This window comes from Hipposideros armiger, unplaced genomic scaffold (assembly GCF_001890085.2).
Source record: "Hipposideros armiger isolate ML-2016 unplaced genomic scaffold, ASM189008v1 scaffold_126, whole genome shotgun sequence".
NCBI classification, from domain to species: domain Eukaryota; kingdom Metazoa; phylum Chordata; class Mammalia; order Chiroptera; family Hipposideridae; genus Hipposideros; species Hipposideros armiger.
Window position 1 is genome coordinate 1,551,745 of NW_017731476.1, and position 17,910 is coordinate 1,569,654.

At 60.4% G+C, this 17,910-nt stretch overlaps 2 protein-coding genes across 8 annotated transcripts in view; one reads left to right on the top strand and one right to left on the bottom strand.

Moving 5' to 3' along the window:
- Positions 1 to 1,752: 1,752 nt before the first annotated feature.
- MPG (N-methylpurine DNA glycosylase) lies at positions 1,753 to 9,148 on the top strand. The gene is made up of 4 exons (XM_019648792.1): positions 1,753 to 1,883; positions 3,902 to 4,135; positions 6,020 to 6,224; positions 8,718 to 9,148. Exons 1-4 carry the CDS (start codon positions 1,860 to 1,862, stop codon positions 9,089 to 9,091), a joined length of 837 nt encoding a protein of 278 aa, XP_019504337.1. The 5' UTR covers positions 1,753 to 1,859; the 3' UTR covers positions 9,092 to 9,148.
- Positions 9,088 to 17,910, bottom strand: part of NPRL3 (NPR3 like, GATOR1 complex subunit) — a 37,983-nt gene continuing 29,160 nt past the window's right edge. For 6 of the 7 annotated variants that reach the window (XM_019648786.1, XM_019648787.1, XM_019648785.1 and 3 more), the window contains 6 exons: positions 17,631 to 17,787; positions 14,534 to 14,640; positions 13,978 to 14,107; positions 11,768 to 11,957; positions 10,977 to 11,169; positions 9,088 to 10,014 (listed from right to left, as the gene is read on the bottom strand). In XM_019648786.1, coding sequence (XP_019504331.1) covers positions 9,849 to 10,014; positions 10,977 to 11,169; positions 11,768 to 11,957; positions 13,978 to 14,107; positions 14,534 to 14,640; positions 17,631 to 17,787 — 943 coding nt within the window. In that variant the 3' untranslated portion in view covers positions 9,088 to 9,848. Of the gene's footprint in view, positions 10,015 to 10,976; positions 11,170 to 11,767; positions 11,958 to 13,977; positions 14,108 to 14,533; positions 14,641 to 17,630; positions 17,788 to 17,910 lie in introns of those variants that run through there. The other variant, XM_019648789.1, reaches the window with a different exon arrangement.

Here is a 17,910-nt window from a genome sequence, read left to right on the forward strand (position 1 = left end):
GTGGGAATACAATCCCCTCTGGGAATGTATGGGCTCCCCATAATTTCTACCAAGGACCATGCATCATTTATGAAATCAAAATAAAACTTTAATACAAAACAGCGCCCATCCTGCCCCTGCCCTCACCAAGGTTAGGGGGCATAACTGGAGCCTCAGTGAGGGCGGAGGGAGGGAGACGGGAAAAGGAGGGGGGAGGGCAGCTGGGCACACAGGAAGGCAGGAAGGGGGAGTCATTGTTTGAGCAGAATGGCTGCAGGGGGTGAGGAGGAAAGAAAGAAAAGGGGAGGCCTGCCTTACAAACATGGGTTTATGACACAGTGCCCACCCCCGGAAGCAGCATACAGTGCCACAGACAGCTGGGTGGCTTCCAGGCAGCTGGAAGGCTGCTGCCCCTCCGTCCCCAGGAAGTCCTGGTTGGGGCCCTGGGGTGGGGGTAGGGGCTGGAGTTCAGCTCCTGGGCTGGTCAGAGGAGGAGGGGCAGTTGGAGACCACAGTCGTCCCAGCTGGACTCATCCTGAGACCAGGTGCCATGCTTATCGGAGATCCGGTCACAGGGCCCATCCAGCATCTTGCATCACACACCATCCTATGCCCAATGGCTCTCTGAGACCCCATGGTACCCCCTCTCAGGGCCAGGGTTTACCCAGGACAGGGGCAGGTTGTAGAGGGGGTGACACTGTACCTGCCACAGCAGAGAGGCCCTACAGACCCAGATAAACCCTAGAGCGACAGGGTAGAGGGGGGCCTCTAATGGGAGTTGCCAGTGTGCCGCCTCCCCACAGGGGCATCCCCCTAAACAGTCAGTCCTGTGCCTGAACACCCACTACCCATGGGGCTTCTTTCCTCTGGACCAGGCACTGTCCTCCCCAGATTCCACTTCCCCTCCCCCTGGGGGCACAAATCCGACTGACATCAGAAATTATAGGCAGGGTGGGCAGCAGGTGTGGGTGTGGGAAGGGGCGTCAGAGGTGGAGGGCAGCAGTGTTCCTCATACTGCCTCCAGCGCTATTCTCCCCACAGCCCTAGTCCAGGCCTCCCGCGCGCTCCAGCAGGCCCACTCCAGGACGTGGGCGGGCTCCTCTCAGCATCCTTGGGCGGCGGGAGGGGTAGGGGCTCCGCTACAGAGACCGAATCCCCGGACCACCTGCGGTGATGACCTTAGCGAGGGCTTCCGAACAGGGCAGGCCTGGCATGCGCTTCCTGGGCAAACTTCCTGAGCCACTCCCCCGCCCAACCTATCCTCTCCACCCAAATGCCCCCTCCGCGGTCCAGGAAGGCGTGTCCCAAGGACCAGGTCTCCAGGCCACCTCCCTCACGTGCCCTCCACGTGCATCCCACCGAACCATCTGCAGGCCACTCCCCCAAAGAACTACACCTCCAACCGGGTCCCCTGGAGGGCCCAAAGTTCATGACGGACCAGTCCTCTTGGTGGTCTGACCACCTCTGGGTGGGTTCTACGACTGTGAGGGGACCAGGGTACGAAAAGGGCGGGGGGCAGGTCATTGGGAAGGGTGCCGAGGCGCGGGGGGTCTCGCCCCAACCCCAGCCGCCTTCTCACGCCACAAGTGCCCCAGCAGCCCTGAACCTTTGTCCAGGATAGCAGGTGGAGCGCCGGGCATGGGGATCCCTCCAGAGCCCGAGTCCGGCCCGGCCACCTCGGTGTGGCTCACCCCGGCCCCTCCTCCGGGGGCGGGGTTCGTGTGCAGCTCTCCAGGCCCCTACTCGCTGGCTTCCGCCCTCCTCCGCGCAGGCGCCGGCTCCACCCCCCGGTCCCGGGCGGTGCTTCCGGTGTTAGTTTTGGGGTGGACTCCGCACGGGGCTGTTCCCAGCTCCAAAAGAGTCCCGGCCCGAGCCGTGGGATGCCCTCACGCAGCGGGGCCCAGGTAAGTTCGCGCCCAGGTGAGCGTGCTTCTCGCTCCGTGGATGGCCGAGGAGCAGGCTCGGAGGGCGAGAATCACAACCGGAGCTAAAGCAGTAACGTACGCACGGCCGGCCCCCGACGGGGTCTGCCGTTCCCATAATGAGCGCCCACCAGCAGGGTCTGCTCTGCTGCTCCATTTGCCAGAAGCAAAGCCTACCTCGGCCCAAGATCGCCAGTGAGGTCTGGGAGGAGACCCCGACACCGGTTTCCTGGTTAATGCTGAGCACTCAGGCCCAGCTTAGACGCCCCCTACCCAGGAGCCCATGGGGTTGGCTTAGCAGTTGGCCTCACTGCCTGTCACAGCCTGATAAATGCTCTCCCTTTATTTACTAATCCCCCGTTTGCCCACATTTTGGTGGAGGGCTGGTGGGTCCCTTGAAGATCCCCATCCAGGCCAGGCTGTTTGCTGCCCTCCACCGGGTGGGCCCAGCCTAGCAATTGGCATCCCCCGTGGATGGTATTTTTTTCCCACCACTCATTGAGTGCTTGCTGTGTGCCAGCCAAGTGCTTTCCTGGCGTCTCTCATTTTATTCTCAGGGCACATGTTGTTGGTTCCCTTTCCGCAGATGAGGGGACAGAGGCACAGACACCTGTTATTTTCTGGGGCTCTTCACCCAGGAAACCCTTATTTCTAACCAGGGCCAGGTAATGCATGGGAGGTACCCAGGTGCACGGTTTGACGCAGCACTCACCCTTAGTTGCAACAGCAGGGGCACTCCATTCCTCAGCCCTTGGGTTAAGCAGCCTATGTGGCTGTTGCTGCGAAGGCCTCAGAAGCAGGTTGGAATCCGAGGTCTGAGGCTTAGTCTCTGGGCAGCCACGTGAGTCTCCTACCACCCAAGGTGGGCCAGGGCAGAGACCCAGTGTGACCCGAGTGCCATGGGGCAGGCCGGGGGCTAAACTCTGGGTAAGAGCAGGGGCCTCAGAGTCCCGGAGTCTGAGCCCATGGTGGGTTTTGGCAGATGGGCCAGACTGTAGAGACGGTCACGTCAGCATCCATTCTCAGCCGACTGGCCGTCTCCGTCCACCATGGAACGTCAGCACTTCTGTTAAAAATAATGAGTGTCTTATGCTGGGGAGACACGGGTACTGCTGACGATCAGCCCCTGAGGAGGGTGTTTCCAGGCCCCCAGTGCCCACCTGCTCCCTTTATCTTCCGCTCATGGTTGTTGGTGTGTGCTCAGGTTTCCGGGGATGGGGGTGGGGCATGTGTGGGGGCAGGTAGGAAGCAGAACGTGTGCGGGGTCTCAGCCGGTCCTCCTCCTCCGATGGGAGACCTCACCTTTGTCCTGCTTGCTCCTTGTCCTTCTGACATACTGGGTCATGAGGCAGAGGCCAGTTGGGGGACTCACTGGGGGGGAGAGGGGGGGTCATGTGCTGAGCACTTGGAGTGGGGCCAAGCAGATGATCAGCCTGGTGTTCACCCAGCTGTGTGTGTCAGACTTTCTGGGCCATTCTGAGGAGGGGTCTGGCACAGCGGACATGTCAGCTGGGTGGGGGCAGGGTGTGGATGACACACTGACCCACAATCCACTCCTTGACCAAATTCCTGGTTAGGGTCCAATGCAAAGGGCGGGGTTCCAGAAACGAGCTGAGAACTTTGGGGCCCAGGTGATCAATGGGAATCAGGCTACCGGTGCTTCTGTCCCAGTTTTGGGTCCCCACTGTCTCCACTCTGGGCCCTGCAGCTCTTTGCCACTGAGTTGTGCATTTCCTGTACGTGGAGGGCGTGTGGAGCAGAGTGATCACCCTGTCACTACTGCCACCCGTCTGCCCTCACATGTGGTCATCTCCCCAGGCTTCCTGGGGCCTGGCAGGGGCTGAGTACATCAGGTCTGGCATTCTGTTTGCCCCCATTTTGCAGATGAGGAAACTGAGGCAAGCAGTTAGATAAGGTCCTTGAACTCTGCAATCCTGACTTCACCACACAATCGTCTGCCCTCTCCTGTTCAGACTTTATGTTGTCCTTTCCCATTGCAGCTTTCCCGCAAACTGGGGCAAAAAAAGCAGCGACCACTGACAGCTGAGCAGCCTCAGAGCCCACCCAATGGAGCACACATTCCTTTCCCCAAGGAGCCCCGCCTGGAGCCGCCCAAGACCCTGGTCCCCCAACGCAGCATCTATTTCTCGAGTCCCAAAGGCCACCCTGCTCGCCTGGGATCAGACTTTTTCGACCAGCCTGCCGTCCTCCTGGCCCAGGCATTTCTGGGACAGGTAATGTAAACACAGTGACATGGCCTCTGCCGAAGTGGTCGTCCCCGTGCAGCATCTTTGGGTCCCAGACTGTCACCACTGGGCTCGTGCCTCTGACTCAGCCCTCCTTGTCCTCATGCAGGTAGCTGCAAGGGCCAGATCCTTCTAAAAGCACCCTCAATAATGAGGGTTTATGATGTCATACAATGGCACTTGGGGCAGGGGAGTGTCAGCATGTCAGTCTCCCCCGAGGCTCCCATCATGCCCACTTGAGCCTGAGGGTGGAGGGCCGTATCCAGCAGAGAAGGGAGTGTTTGACCCTGTGTCCCTTTAGTGATGGAGGACAGCCTCTTTTATAACTTTCCAGTGGATGTCCTTGCAGACCCCTTGGCCAGACTGGGGTCATCCCTCAACAGGTCACTGCAAGGAGCAATGTGTTGCCATGATAACCCAAACCAATCTTGAGTTACCCTCTCAACTGAGAAGGGTGTCACCTGCCCCAGGACCCTCCACCCACAAGGAGGAGATATGTTTGTGATGGGCTAGGGACAGCCACCAACATCTGCCTTCTGGAAATGACATCAGAATAAAAGTCAGAGCAGAAAATTCAAATGGAAGAAAAGACAGTGAGAAAAGTACCCTGGGAAGCTCCTCTCTAGGGCACCTGGGCGCCCCCCCCCCAGCAGGCCTCCTAGAGGTGTGGAAACTTGGAAAGTGAAGCTAATGGAGGAATGCCCCCCCTTTGATCTTCTGGAAAGATGGAAGTGAGGCCTCATCTGAGAAGGAACGGGGCCTCCCTTTCTCGCCTGGAGATGGGCTTCCTGGGGAGGCCCTGACCCCCTGCTTTCCTCCAGGAAGGCCTGCTCCCACGCTGCCCCACTGAGTGTCCAGGCTCTAGCACCTCCTTCCCTGTCCTGTGCCACCGTCCCTGGTTCTGGACATACTAGATTCCCGGGGCTAAGGCAGAGGTGGCCTGGTCGTCCAACTGATGGCTCTGACCTGAGGACAAGGCAGGTGCTGGGACATCCTGGGGAGGTGGCTGGCCCCCAGAGCGCCACTGTGAACCCTGGTCATGTCAGGCCTGGGGCTCCGCGCATGGGCATGAGTCCTGGCCGTTCCCGGGGCTATCCTGTGTCCCACAGCCGAGAAATAGTCCCCACCACAGGGCCGGAAGGTGCCACGCAAGGGAGGACCTGGCTTCCAGGCACACTTAGCGCCCCCAGGTTTCCCATGGCCTAGGCTGCTCTCCTGGTGCTCTGCTGGCTTGAAAGCACTCGCCCACTCCAGGGACAGCCCCTAGCAGCTTCCCTCCGCCCTGTCTTTGGCCGGCCCATGTGTCCCCTCCTGGCTTCACCCCCACCTGAGGTATTGTCCAGGCCAACCGCAGTTAGCCTCATCTCTCTGGCCCACTGCCCACACTGACCCATTCCTTATGGAGCTGACCACACCCAGGGCCATGGCTCAGGCCAGGGGTTCTGGGGGACAGCCAGCCCTGCTGCTCAGAAAGGCCTTTCAGAGCTGGGTGGGTGGGAGCTGAGTGTGACGGTCCTTTGTGGTTAGGCCAGGTTGAGCAAGCACCACAGGCTCTGGAGTATCCCAGGTGGCCATTGTGGGGACACCACTGTGCCTGCCACACTGCCCTGCCCCAGACTAAGCAAGTTCAGGGGCACACGGGGAAGAGGAGGCAGGGTGATGGAGGGCCCTGCTGCGAGAACCAGTGCTGGTTTGCAGCCTAGCAATGGCCAGAGCTTGAGATGGCTGCAACCTGTTATCTGGTGGCACAGCAGGAAGGAGGGGACATTGAGGGGAACCTGGCTGGCCCTGGTGCATCCTGAGCTAGGGAGGTGAGGTCCAGATGGAGGACCCAGCCCCTCCGACCCTAAACAGACACCTGACTGCCCGCAGGTCTTGGTCCGGCGATTGGATGGTGGCACAGAGCTCCGCGGCCGCATTGTGGAGACTGAGGCATACTTAGGGCCAGAGGATGAAGCTGCCCACTCGAGGGGCGGCCGGCAGACTCCCCGCAACCGTGGCATGTTTATGAAGCCGGGGACCCTGTATGTTTACCTCATCTATGGCATGTACTTTTGCATGAACGTCTCCAGCCAAGGTTAGCAGTGCTGGGGCTGGAGCAGGGGGCCTCAGCACAGCCCCCTCAGCTGGCAGCTGGGAGACCCCTGGGAGGGCCAGGGTGGGGCGGGTGCGTGAGCAGGAGTTGCCATTGCCAGGCCAGGTCGGGGTGTCAGGAGCTCAGATGGTACTCAGGGTGGTCAGAGGGGCTGGGGGTCCCCATGGAATAGAGGTTGTGGGTTGACAGGTTCCGTGAGGCCACCACTGGTTCCAGAGCTGGTGTCACCAATGACCCAGGGTAGACTGGAAAGGCTGGTGGCAGGGAAAGGAGGGTGGACTCGATTCGGATTGAGCTGGGCTCAGGCAGGAGCCTTGCTAGGCAGCCAGTTATGGGGTTGGAATCATAACTTGTTCTCAACTGGGGGTGATTCTGCCTCCCTAGGGGGACACTAGGCAGAATCTGGAGACATCTGTGATCATCACAGCTGGTGGGACATGCTGAGCAGCTCACAGGAAAAGCCCCCAGCGCAGAGAACCACCCAGCCCCAAATGTCAGCAGTGCCGAGTGGGGACATGCTGGTCTCGGTCTCCCAGGAAAACCCACTCACCTCGTAGGACCTGTCTGGGAAGCCCTGTTCTTGAGCAGTGGGCTGTTTTCTGGGTGGTCTGTGCTAGGAAGAGCCCACAGCACCATCCTGCCAGAGCCACTGCTGACCAGGAGCAGGGTCTGGCCAGCCAACCCGTCCTTCTGCCTGCCAAGCCTACCCCACTGGTCCCGAGACCAGGAGGCTGGTGAAGGGCTGGGGTCCAGTGTTTTGTCACACACATTTGTTGAATGATTCCAGTGATGTGGGAGCTGTGATTGCCCGGAGAGGATGGCTGGGGACGTCTAGTGCCAAAGCCGCAGGGGCTAGGTGATGCGGGGAACCCCTGTGACTGGCCCTGTGCCTGGCACAAGCATGAGAGGGTGTTGAGTGAAACTGAGTGATCGGACGTCAGAGGATGGTGGGGACACCCCCAGAGGGCCCTGTTATCACTCTGGAGAGCTTAATTTGGTCTTCGAGCTTTTCTTTGGCAACAGAACCAACATGAGGTGGGACTGAACTCAGACAAAGGAGAGAGACTGAGTCCAGAGATGCCCGGGGCTGTGGTCTGCGAGGAAAGGAGCCAGGGTTTGAGGGTACAGTGAGTGCACAGGAGGGAGTGTGTGACTTTATGGACACGTGACCAAGATGCCCCAGGAACACCTAGTTTGGGGGGCAGGAAACCACACAGGTGCAGTCAGGGCTCATCCAGGTGCAGCAGGAGCGGTGCCCGAGGACATGATTCCTGCCGGGTGGAAGAGGCAGAGATGACTAGGAGGGCACACAGGTGAGACTGCCGAGGCCAGCAGACAGTCCAGGCAGAGGAGGAGGGGTGAGACCACAGAGACCTGGCAGGAAGGTTGGGGATTGTGCTTGCATCAGGATGCAGGACTTGGGTGTGTTCCAGGAGAGGGGTGTGGCAAGTAAGGAGATGGGCTGCTCCTTTGACCCATCTGGGGGCTCAGTGAGGGACCCCCCACAGGAGCTCAGGGTAGACAGAGGAAACCCTGAGGCTGGTGGGCTGGGAGGGGCCCAGGAAGCACAGAGAGGCTGGAAATCAAGGCTTTGCTTGCCTGGGAGTGTAACAAGGTCCTTTGAAAACTGGCTGGTTAAAGGTTTAGCGTTTGGTCACAGGAACCCGCTTGCCCCCAGCTACTAGCTGTGCAGCAGGCTGTGGCTGCTGCATCCACTGTGCTGATGGGCAGGCGTTTGTGCATGAGGCCCAAGAGCGGGAACTGGACTGGCCACCCCCTTGGGCTAAGCCTCTGACTCCCAGGTGGAGGACAGGACTAAATGAGTCTGGAGCGCCGGGGTATCAGGAGAGTGATCTTGCTGGGGTCAGGGCTCCCCAGGCCACGGTCCCAGTAAGCACTGTTCCCAGCCACGTAGGGCCAGGGGAATGTGGACAGATTTGTCTTCCTGAGCAAGCCCCTGGGCCTGGGGTGTCGTTTGCCGGTTCTAGCCTCTGAAGCAGCCTGGACTGGTGGGGGAGGGACACTTGGCACGTCTCCCCACTTAGTCATGGGGTGGGGCTTACCCAGTCTCCTGTGCACACTCGGAAGCTGCTGAACCAAGCTTCTGGCTTGTCCAGCAGACAATGAGTGGGTAGAGGCTGGTGGGGGTCCTGGGACCGGCAGCGCTCTGTGCCAGGCCTGAGGCTTCCTGCTTTCTGGTGGGGCTTCCTTTGCCAGCCGTACAGCCGCTGCTGATCACCAAACCAGAGAGGGCCAGCTGCAAACACTTGCTAAGCGTTTTCACGAGTTCTCCCTGGCTGGTGGTCAGGCCTTGGCTTCCTGGGGCCTTGAGGGTGGAGGGTCTGGACAGCGCGTGAGTCCAGGGGTTCTCAGGGAGGCAGCTGCATCACCCCGCAGTGCTGGCTGTGACCTGGGGTAGGGAGGGCCAATCGGCCTGGGGAGGCACCGCTTCCAGGCTGTCCATCTGTCCCATAGGAGACGGGGCATGTGTCCTGCTACGAGCACTGGAGCCCTTGGGGGGCATGGATACCATGCGACAGCTCCGCAGTGCCCACCGGAAGGGCAGCGCCCGAGCCCTCAAAGACCGCGAGCTCTGCAGCGGCCCCTCCAAGCTCTGCCAGGCCCTAGCCATTGACAAGAGCTTCGACCAGCGGGACCTGGCAAAGGATGAGGCCGTGTGGCTGGAGCAGGGCCCCCCTGAGCCCAGGGAGCCGGCTGTGGTGGCAGCAGCCCGAGTGGGCATTGGCCACGCAGGGGAGTGGGTCCAGAAGCCACTGCGCTTCTACATCCGGGGCAGCCCCTGGGTCAGCGTGGTGGACAGAGTGGCTGAGCAGGGCACACAGGCCTGAGTAAGGCAGGCTTTTTAATTGTTTAAAAACTAAATAAATGCTTCATTTTCTAGAAAATATAATAGTGCCACTTGTGTCTCACTTGGCCTGAGCTGCCCTCAGTGGTCAGCTCCTCCTCCAGGATGGGGACATCAGGGGCCCTGTGTGAGCCACAGGGTACCTAGAGACAGGCCCAGTGTGCACACTTCCTCCCTCAGGCCTGCTGCAGCCTGCCCACCCCACGTGGCAGAGGACTGGGAGTGCCAGGGCCGACCCACCCCAAGGGGGTGCTGAGGACGCCTTCACCGGGCCTTGGGCCTTGGGTGGTGAAGAGGAGCTTCCTGGTGCCCAGCAGGATTGTAGTAAGGGCCTGCCAGGGAGGGCACACAGCCAGCTGGGAGGGCAGGGCAGTGGGTATGCAGGATGGGCCGGGCACTCGGCCCCCATAGTCTGGGAGGGCAGCACTGGAGGGGGGCCAGGGAACACCCACATGATCGGAGGAAGGTCAGAGGAACAGGCGGCCCCGAGCTGCATATGGGAAGTCTGCATCACAGACGCTGCCCACAGCCTCACTGTCTCAGCTCAGATACCGGGACTTTGGAGGACCAGGTGAGAGTGAGCATGCACAGGGCAGGAGCCCCACGGACAGGCTGCAGGCTGCAGTCAGGCCTCAGGGCTAAGAGGACGCAGGCCCCCAGGAGGGAGGGTGGGAGGTAGCCTGGTGGGGGATGCCACTGCTCACCCACCACACAGGCTGCCTCTACGTCCCAGCACAGGCTCAGGTGAGCAGTGCTTGGAAGACGGCGATGACAGGGTCCTCGTGGGTCGTCACCACCAGCACACTGCGGAACTTGTCGAAGAGCATGAGCAGCTGTGAGCGCCGCGTGTTCTCGTTGTACATGATCTCTTCTAGGTGGTGGCGGCCGCGAAAGTAGTGCAGGAGCCTGGGGGTGGGGGTGTGGCAGAGCCCAGGCTAGCCTCTGTTCTAGCTAGCCTCTGTTCTAGCAGCCTCTGAGCAGCCCACAGGCCACAGCAGAGCTGGGGGGAGCGTGGCTCAGACGCCCCTTCCCACACACACACACACACACACACACGGCAGGAGTTGCCTACCGTGAGCCCCTGAAGCGGGTCTGTGAGGACACAGGGCTGTTCAAACCCTGGAGCCCACCTGAGCTTGGGGGCACTCCCACCCTCAGCGTTCTGACGCAGTAGGGACAGCGCAGGGGGACAGGTCTGCCAGAAGGTTCTCCTTTTCATGCTGCTGTGGCAACAAGTCCATGTGGCTCTTGGTCCAAACAGGCTCGCTGCTCTAGGGGTGTCTGCGTCTAGGCTGGGCTGGCACAGGAGGCCTGGCCAGCGACTTGAAATAGCTGCCTGGCATGTGCTTCTTAACTGGGAGCTCGGTCCCTGATAGCCTGACCTATCCCAGAAAACCATACACCTACAGTGTTCCCCAAGTGAAGGGTGGGTGTGACAAAGTCACCGATGATGTGGGGATCCTGGATCCCCCACACCAGGCTAAAAGTCCTGGGAAGAATCCCTGCCAAGCCTCAAGAGGATGAAAACTTGCTGCTACTTCCCAAGAAGTGACAAGAAACACCCAGGAAGTGCTGAAGAGACTCCCAAAGACAGAGGCACCAGGCCTGGCGTCTCAGCCACAGACTGCACTGCCCGCGCCTGGCACACACAGGTGCCAGGTGGGGACACCTAGTGCTTGAGACACGACCTTGACTGGTGAATGGATTTCAGGTGGGTTTGTCGGGTCCATCCCATCCACTTCCTGCCCTGACCCTGGACTGGGCCCCGGCCCCACCCGGCCCTACCCAGCTCCCACCTGGCACCCAGCTCCCACCAGGGACCCAGCTCCCATCTGGCACTCGGCTCCCACCAGGCACCTGGTTCCCACCTGGCGAACATGCGGAGGTCCTCAGGGTTCTGGGCTGCGGGCACGCTGAGGATGGCTGCCCGCTCGTGTTCCGACAGGCTGGCCAGCAGGTTCTCGGTCATCCTCTTGTTCAGCGGGGAGTCGCCACTGGGGAGCAGCTCTGCGCTGGAGTTGTCCATGCTGGGGCTCGTGAGCGTCATGTCGTCACTGCTGGCTATGGATGGGCATGGATCAGGAAGCAGCCGGTCCCCCAAGGACACCCCTCCACCCAGTATGGACAACGGAGAGCCCTGGGCAGGCCGGGGCCTTGCACCGAGCCTGAAGCCCGAGGCCAGTGGAGGCACTGCCTGCAAAGCCTTCCAGCCCCCCTTCTTCCCCAAGCCCAGGGACCCGGGGCTTGGCAATGGGTTGCTGCCTTTGGGGGCACGCTGTGGCCACAGTGGCTCTTTCAAGAAGGGACTATGATAGTATCCTCATTGCCCAGGGCACAGAGGTTTTAGCTGTCTTCCCGTGAGGCTAAGAAATCCGCTCTACTCCCAGGTGGGGGTAACAGGGCAGGCCCCTCCTCAGAGCCCCAGAAGCGCAAGGAGATGGGGGTGGTCTCCTGGCCTCCTTCAAGGGAGGCTGCCTTGCATGAGGGCCCCACTGCCCACATGAGGGTCAGGGGTGTGTGTGCGTGTGGCCGTGTGAAGGTGCCTCGGTCGTTCCCTGCAGGGCCCTTGTCGGACCTCCTGGCCACCACCCCCAAGTGTCCCCCAGGTGCTCAGCCTCCCCCCCGCCCCAGACAGATGCCCCGGGCAGAGGGCTCTTACTTGGGGAGCCGAAGCTGAGGGCATTGGGCGTGCTGAGGCTGCGGCCGCCGACCCTGGCAGTGAAGGGGACCTCGTCCTCGCGCGGCCGGGGCTCGTCCTCACTGGGTGAGGCCATCAGGCACACGTAGGTGTGCAGCTGGACCAGGAGCCGATGTTGCAGCATCCACACCACCATCTGGATGAGCTGGGTCTGCAGGACACGTAGCGTGAGGCCTGGGGCGGGAAGAGGCCACCCCCCAACCCGTTCCCTTCCTGAGAGGATCGGGGAGCCAGGGCCTAAGACACAACCCTCACAAGATCAGGGGTGTATGAGCCATGGGGCTGACCTGGGGCAGGAAGGCTCCCACTTCAGGAAGGAGCTCTTAGCTGCTGGCTGACTCTGTGAGCCTGACTGCCCCCCTCTCCCCAGGAAGGCAGCGGGGCCAGGGCCCCCCCTGCACCTCCTCCCACCACACACATGGGCTGCCCTAGCGTCTGGCCTTTTCTTCCCAGAGTTGAGGAGCAGGACTTGTGACACAGAGGCCCCTGTGCCCTCCGGACTCTGAGCCGCCACTGCTCTGTCTCGCTTCCCCCAACCACTGGGCCGTGCCCCTCGGGCCCCAGCACCACACAGAGCTGGGCCTGTGGCATCCCCTCCTTGTGGCTTGGACACTATTCAGAGACAGGCTGTGGGTAGCTGTCCTGAGAGCAAAAGTCCTCTCCTAAGGTCACCCTGAAAGCTTGCCCAGGACAGGGACCCCTGCTGGGCTGTGCAGTCCCCAGGGCATGGCACCCACCCTTCTCCCACCGGGCACCTGACTAGGAGCAGTGAGAAGCCCTGTGTGGGCGGAGCTCCAGCACCGGTGAGCAGGAAAAGGCATACAGAGGGTGTCCCCTGTTCTCAGACACACGTTCACCTGCTCATATTTGGGGGTCCCCTCCTGGGAGGGGCTGGCTAACCAGGCATGGAAATAGGGGTGTACCGTGGGCGTGTATGACCTGGTCGAACCAAATGAAATTGAAAAGGATTGTAAACTAAAATTAAATTAAGAAATAAAACAAAGAGGCTTCATAAGCACTGAAGCGTACATTCTGGGCCTGAAGCAGGAGGCATGAGGGGCAGGCAGCCTCACCCAGCCTGTGCAGAACCAAACCCAGCTCCATGTAGGCCCCCTGACCAGGCACGAGGCGGCCCCTCAGGCCTGGCCTGGAAAATCCACCCGCCTTCCAGACCATCGGGAAGTTTCCGCTGGGAAGGGGGAGGGTACGGATGCAAAGTGTGTCTTTCATTCAGCTGGCATGACCTGGCACAGTTCCTAGAAACCAAAGCCTCCATGAAAGACGGCATTTAGAGCTCTGTCGCATTCAGCATCCAAATGAACTGAGGAGCTGGGATCGCTTTCTCATTCACAATTTGATAAAGGAAAGGGTTTGCTTTTCAGGACTGGTTTTGCCTAACAGATCTGGTGTTTATTAAAGCAAATACTTTAGACAAAGCCTTGAGAACACCCAACCCCATCTCTGACACCTGTCCCATCTGGCTGCTCCCTGGGTCCCTGCCTGGAGCTCCAGGTGTTCAGAGAGGAGGGTTCAGGCCACACTCGCCCCATCCTGCCAGACACAGAACTCACCCGTTCATTCCACCACTCACACCTCCCTGGAGGGCCCACGCTTGCCCCAGGCCCACTGGGTAGGGCCAATCCTGGGCCTCTCCTCTTCAGGTCCTCTCAGATGAGACTCTGGGGACCGGTGAGCCTGGACCCAGGGACCACCTGGACCACGATGGGGAGGGAAAGGAGGGCAGGGCCAAGGCTCAGGGAAAGCGAGCTATCTCTGCGTCCTCCACCTGTAGGACCCAGGCCCAGAGGGGCCATCATGTGGCTCTGTCCTCCCAGGAAAGGTTAGTGTTCTCCTGACTGGGGCCCTTGACACAGTTCTAACCCTAACAACAACCCACTGCAGCCAGGGCAGGCTCCACGGGGGTGGAGGTGGGAAGGATGGGGCTGCCCAAGGGTTGGGGGGCTGGCCAAGCATGTGCAGGTGGCCTGACCAGTGAGCCAGCTTCTTGTCACTTTGGTAAGGCATGGACCACGTGTACAGCAAGGCCCCTCCCACTGTCCTCCCAAAAGCTAAGGATGCGGCAGCCCGGAGGTCCCTTGGATGGGGAACTGACCCTGGGCGGGCGTTTCCAGGTAGGCAGTACCCAGTCTCCCTGAGCTCCTGTGACTCACCTCCTGCACAGGGGGGGCGAGGGGATTCCTAAATTCTGACAAGGAGACGGGCAGGGAGAACTTGGCCAGGACGGAGGGCAGGTCGTGAGATGGGAACTGGTGGGAGAACTGCTCAGCCAGCGCGGAGTACCTGGGGACAGGTGAGGCAAGCGTGTCCGTGAGCTCAGCGACCTCCCCGATATATGCATAGCATGCGTGCCCTAGCCACAAGCCCACGGTGGGCAGGCCAGGATGGGTGCGACAAGACAGAACTGCTTTCCCTCCAGGGCAGCAGAAGTCATGGGCGCAGGCTGCCCCAGAGCCCCTCTGAGCCCCCAAATCAAGGCCTAGGCTCCTGACCTCCCATCAGGCACCCGGTCCAGAACTCACAGGCCTTTCCTGGAGGCTGCAGGCGCCAGAGGAGTACAGGCTCAGGGAGGGCTGTGGGTGCTGGCCCAGGCCAGAACTGAAACCTGGGCACGCAGAGGCCGGGCTGACCCAAGGAGAGCCCCCTGGAGGGCCCTGCCAGCCACACCCTTTCCGAGGGGCCCCGCCTCCGGCAGCCAGGGGAACTCACAGACACACGCTGGCGTTGGGGGACAGCATGTAGACGTTGTTCTCACACAAAGGGTAGATGATGATGGCTTTGCCCCAGTACACCAGGTGAGCCGCGAGCTGGAACACCTGTGGGGAGAGGGGGCTGGCAGACCAGTGCCTGGAGGCTGACCACTGGGGCTCCTCCCAACAACCCCGCTTCCCCCAAGGTGCGGGCGCAGCCGGCACACTCAGCATTGTCTGCTCAGAGCAACGAGTCTTTCTGTCACTGCTCCCTGTGTGGTCTGGGACCGTCATCTCCCATGAGGGCCCTATGCTCTCCTGGTTGGCACTGAACAAGGGGACATGTGGGGCGCCCAGGGTCATGGGCTCAGCTCAGCTGAGCAAAGGGCTTGGCTGGCCATCCTGGCAGAGGCTAGCTCCCTACCCCCCACAGGGTTCCAGCATGGGCAGGGGTTTCCGCGTGACAATGGATGTGGGGTCATTGGACATGCCCTCCACCCCACGCACTCATCTCTGTCCCAGCCTCCTCGAGAACCCCCACTGACCTCTCTCCTGTACTCTTGGATATCAGGATGGGTCACAGACAGGCTAAGATGCCAGGAATTCCTTCCAGACTAACGAGGGGAGGCCGGGCCTGAGAACAGGGCCCTGTAGGGCTTCTTGGAAAGAAAGGCACTGCGCATGTCTGATTCTGCATCACCCAGGTGGGCATCATGCAGGTGGGCATCATGCAGGTGGGCATCACCCAGGTGGGCCTGCTGCCCCTCTTCACCATCCCTGAGTGCCCCTGAGGGGTAAGTCACCCCTACGTGCATGCAAGGCCGGCAACACTGCCACGGACACCTCTACCTCCTCTCGGCACATGGGACCTCCAAGTGGCAGTGCCAACTCGAACCCGGGACATTTCGGCTCCACTGCTGCCCCTCTTTTCTCTCATCCCAAGTCCCACTGACATTCACTCTAAAGCAAGGACATGCCCACTTCCCTTCATCTCTGTCACCACCCTCACCCAGTGGTCTCCACCGCCTGCCTCTCCTGGAGCCACAGCACCATTTTGGAGACCAAGTCTGCAATCAGTGTCACATGGCTGGAGTCAACATGTTGGCAGGGTGATGCTCTCCAAGGATTCTAGGGGAGGATGTGCTGTGTGCCTCGCTGGCCGCCCATGCCTCGGTGTGTGGCCACGTCACGGTCACATCTCGCCTCCTCTCCCTCTGCCTCCCTCTTACAGGGGCCCTTGTGACCCAACTGGGCCCACCCAGATAATCCAGGACCACTGCCCCATCTCAAGGTCCTTAGTCACATCTGCCAAGTCCCACACAAGGTCGCCTTCACAGGTCCCAGGGGGGACCGGGATGTGGAGGTCTATAGGCATCGTTCAGCCAATCACAAGTGATGTAAGGTGGGATCCTCATCCTGTGATTCCAAGGGAGTATGTTAGTATTATACATAGAGAAAAACCTGGAGGAATCCACAGGGGTTACCTCTGCAATATGGGACTGTGAGGACTTTCTCTTTTTGTGTCTGTAATTTGTGTGCTATTTAAACTTTTATGAGACAGAACATATCAATTCAATCATGACCAAAAAAACCCCAAATGTTTACTTGTAGATGAGTGATTTTAAATCATTGGGTGAAACAATAAAAAAGACCAAAAAAAAATTTTTCTTTTTTAAAGAATGAAACAAAAAAAAGAAAAAATAACAACTAAAATCATCTGGTGACAGTCACATTCACACAGGGTGCGGACACGGGGTGTCCGCTGCACCACCTGCTGGTGGGCCCGCCCCCGGGGCTGGGCCCCAGGGAGCCCCTGTAGAATCACAGAGCAGTGGGTGTGCCGGGAAACCACCACAGTCTCCCCATGGCAGGCGAGGCCGGGGCAGGGAGGCGAAGTGGACACCCTCAGAGCTCTGTCTTTGTCCAAAGACACTGACGAGGGGGAGGCACGGCATCCAGACAGACTCCCTGTGGACAGAGGGGCCAGCCCCTTCCGAAGCTTGACATGGGAGCTGTAGACACAGGTATCTGCCCCTTCCAGGTACTGGTCAGAACGAACTCCCACGGAACAGTGAGCATGTTTAAGGTTCTATGTCTCGTGGATGCCATGAAGGCGAGCAGTGGTCCTCACTAGGCCAGTCCAGTCCAGGAGCCTGGGAAACACCAAAGCAGAACCCAACAAACATTTTCATGGGGGGCGGACGAAAGTCATGGGGTGCAGATGAGGGATAGGCTTACTCTGGGTGACAGAATCCAAAAAGACTGCTTTGGGGATAAACGGCCTGAGAGTCAGGCCTTGATAACACGCTCCCCTGACATGCCTCTCAGGTCCCCAGGTGGACCAGCCTCTCGCCTGGCTCTTTCCTCAGCCCAGGCTGAGAAAGCTGCCGCCAACTGGCCTTTGCGGGAACCACAGTTCCCTGGGCCAGGCCCGGATGCCCCCTGGTGGCCACATGGTGCCCACAGTCACCAGAACCTGGGTCCTGTTCTCTTCTCAGCCCCTCAGGCTGTCCCTCGGAAGGCACCCCTGCCCCTGGCCTGCAATTTCTCCCTGTGCTTGTCCTCGCCCCCTTGCCCTTGCCCAGGTTCCAGCAAGATCCACAGCCAGGGTGACAGGACCCTCCATCCAATCAGAAAGGGTGGCCCACAAGCACACAGCTCAGCCAGGGGATGGCACCTCACTCAGACCACACACTCACCCACACACAGAGGGGTAATCAGTGCCACCAGTCAGGTCCTGGCTCTGCAGATGGGCAGGCCCACGTCCATGTGTCCTGCCCTCACTTCCTGCATCACCAAAAACGGGCTGTACGGCTTTCTCATGCGGCCACACGCTGTGTGCCTCCACTTCAGCCCTGCAAGCCACCTCACCCTGGCATCCTGTCCACCCAGCAATGACTGCAGCAGCCTCACCACCCTCCACACACAGGAGGAAGTCAGTCCCGAGGCGAGTTCAAAGCCAGCCCTGAGGCCAGGCCGGACTCAGAAACCGACCCCAGAGCCACCTGTCACCAGATCTCAGCGGGACAGGGGTGGCCTGCTTTCCTGATGCCCAGCGCCCCCTCCCGCCCACCCTTCCGCATCCTGAATGGGTCGCTGGGCCCCCAGGGCACTACCTGCAGCAAAGCCAGGTCCGCGTCTTGGGCCAGCTGCTGCAGGTTCTTGACAGCGGACGTGGTCTTGATGACGCGCACCAGGGCGGGGGAACAGTCCAGCGGGAGCTCGGCCAGCAGGGACTTCTCATCACTGAGCAGCAGCAAGGCATGGTACGGGCTGCAGAGCAGAGCCAGGTCAGGGGACTTGCCGGCCACAAGTCCCCAGCACCAGGTGTGCACCCAGATACAAAGGTATGGCTGGGCCCACAGGCCGGGACCTCAGAGAGGAAAGACCACAGGG

Bases quoted from the DNA above. Each gene is read 5' to 3' on its own strand.
- MPG (XM_019648792.1), top strand. From the start codon at position 1,860: ATGCCCTCACGCAGCGGGGCCCAG. The intron at 4,136-6,019 runs GTAATGTAAACA...GACTGCCCGCAG, and splicing joins CCCAGGCATTTCTGGGACAG to GTCTTGGTCCGGCGATTGGA. The intron at 6,225-8,717 runs GTTAGCAGTGCT...TCTGTCCCATAG, and splicing joins CATGAACGTCTCCAGCCAAG to GAGACGGGGCATGTGTCCTG.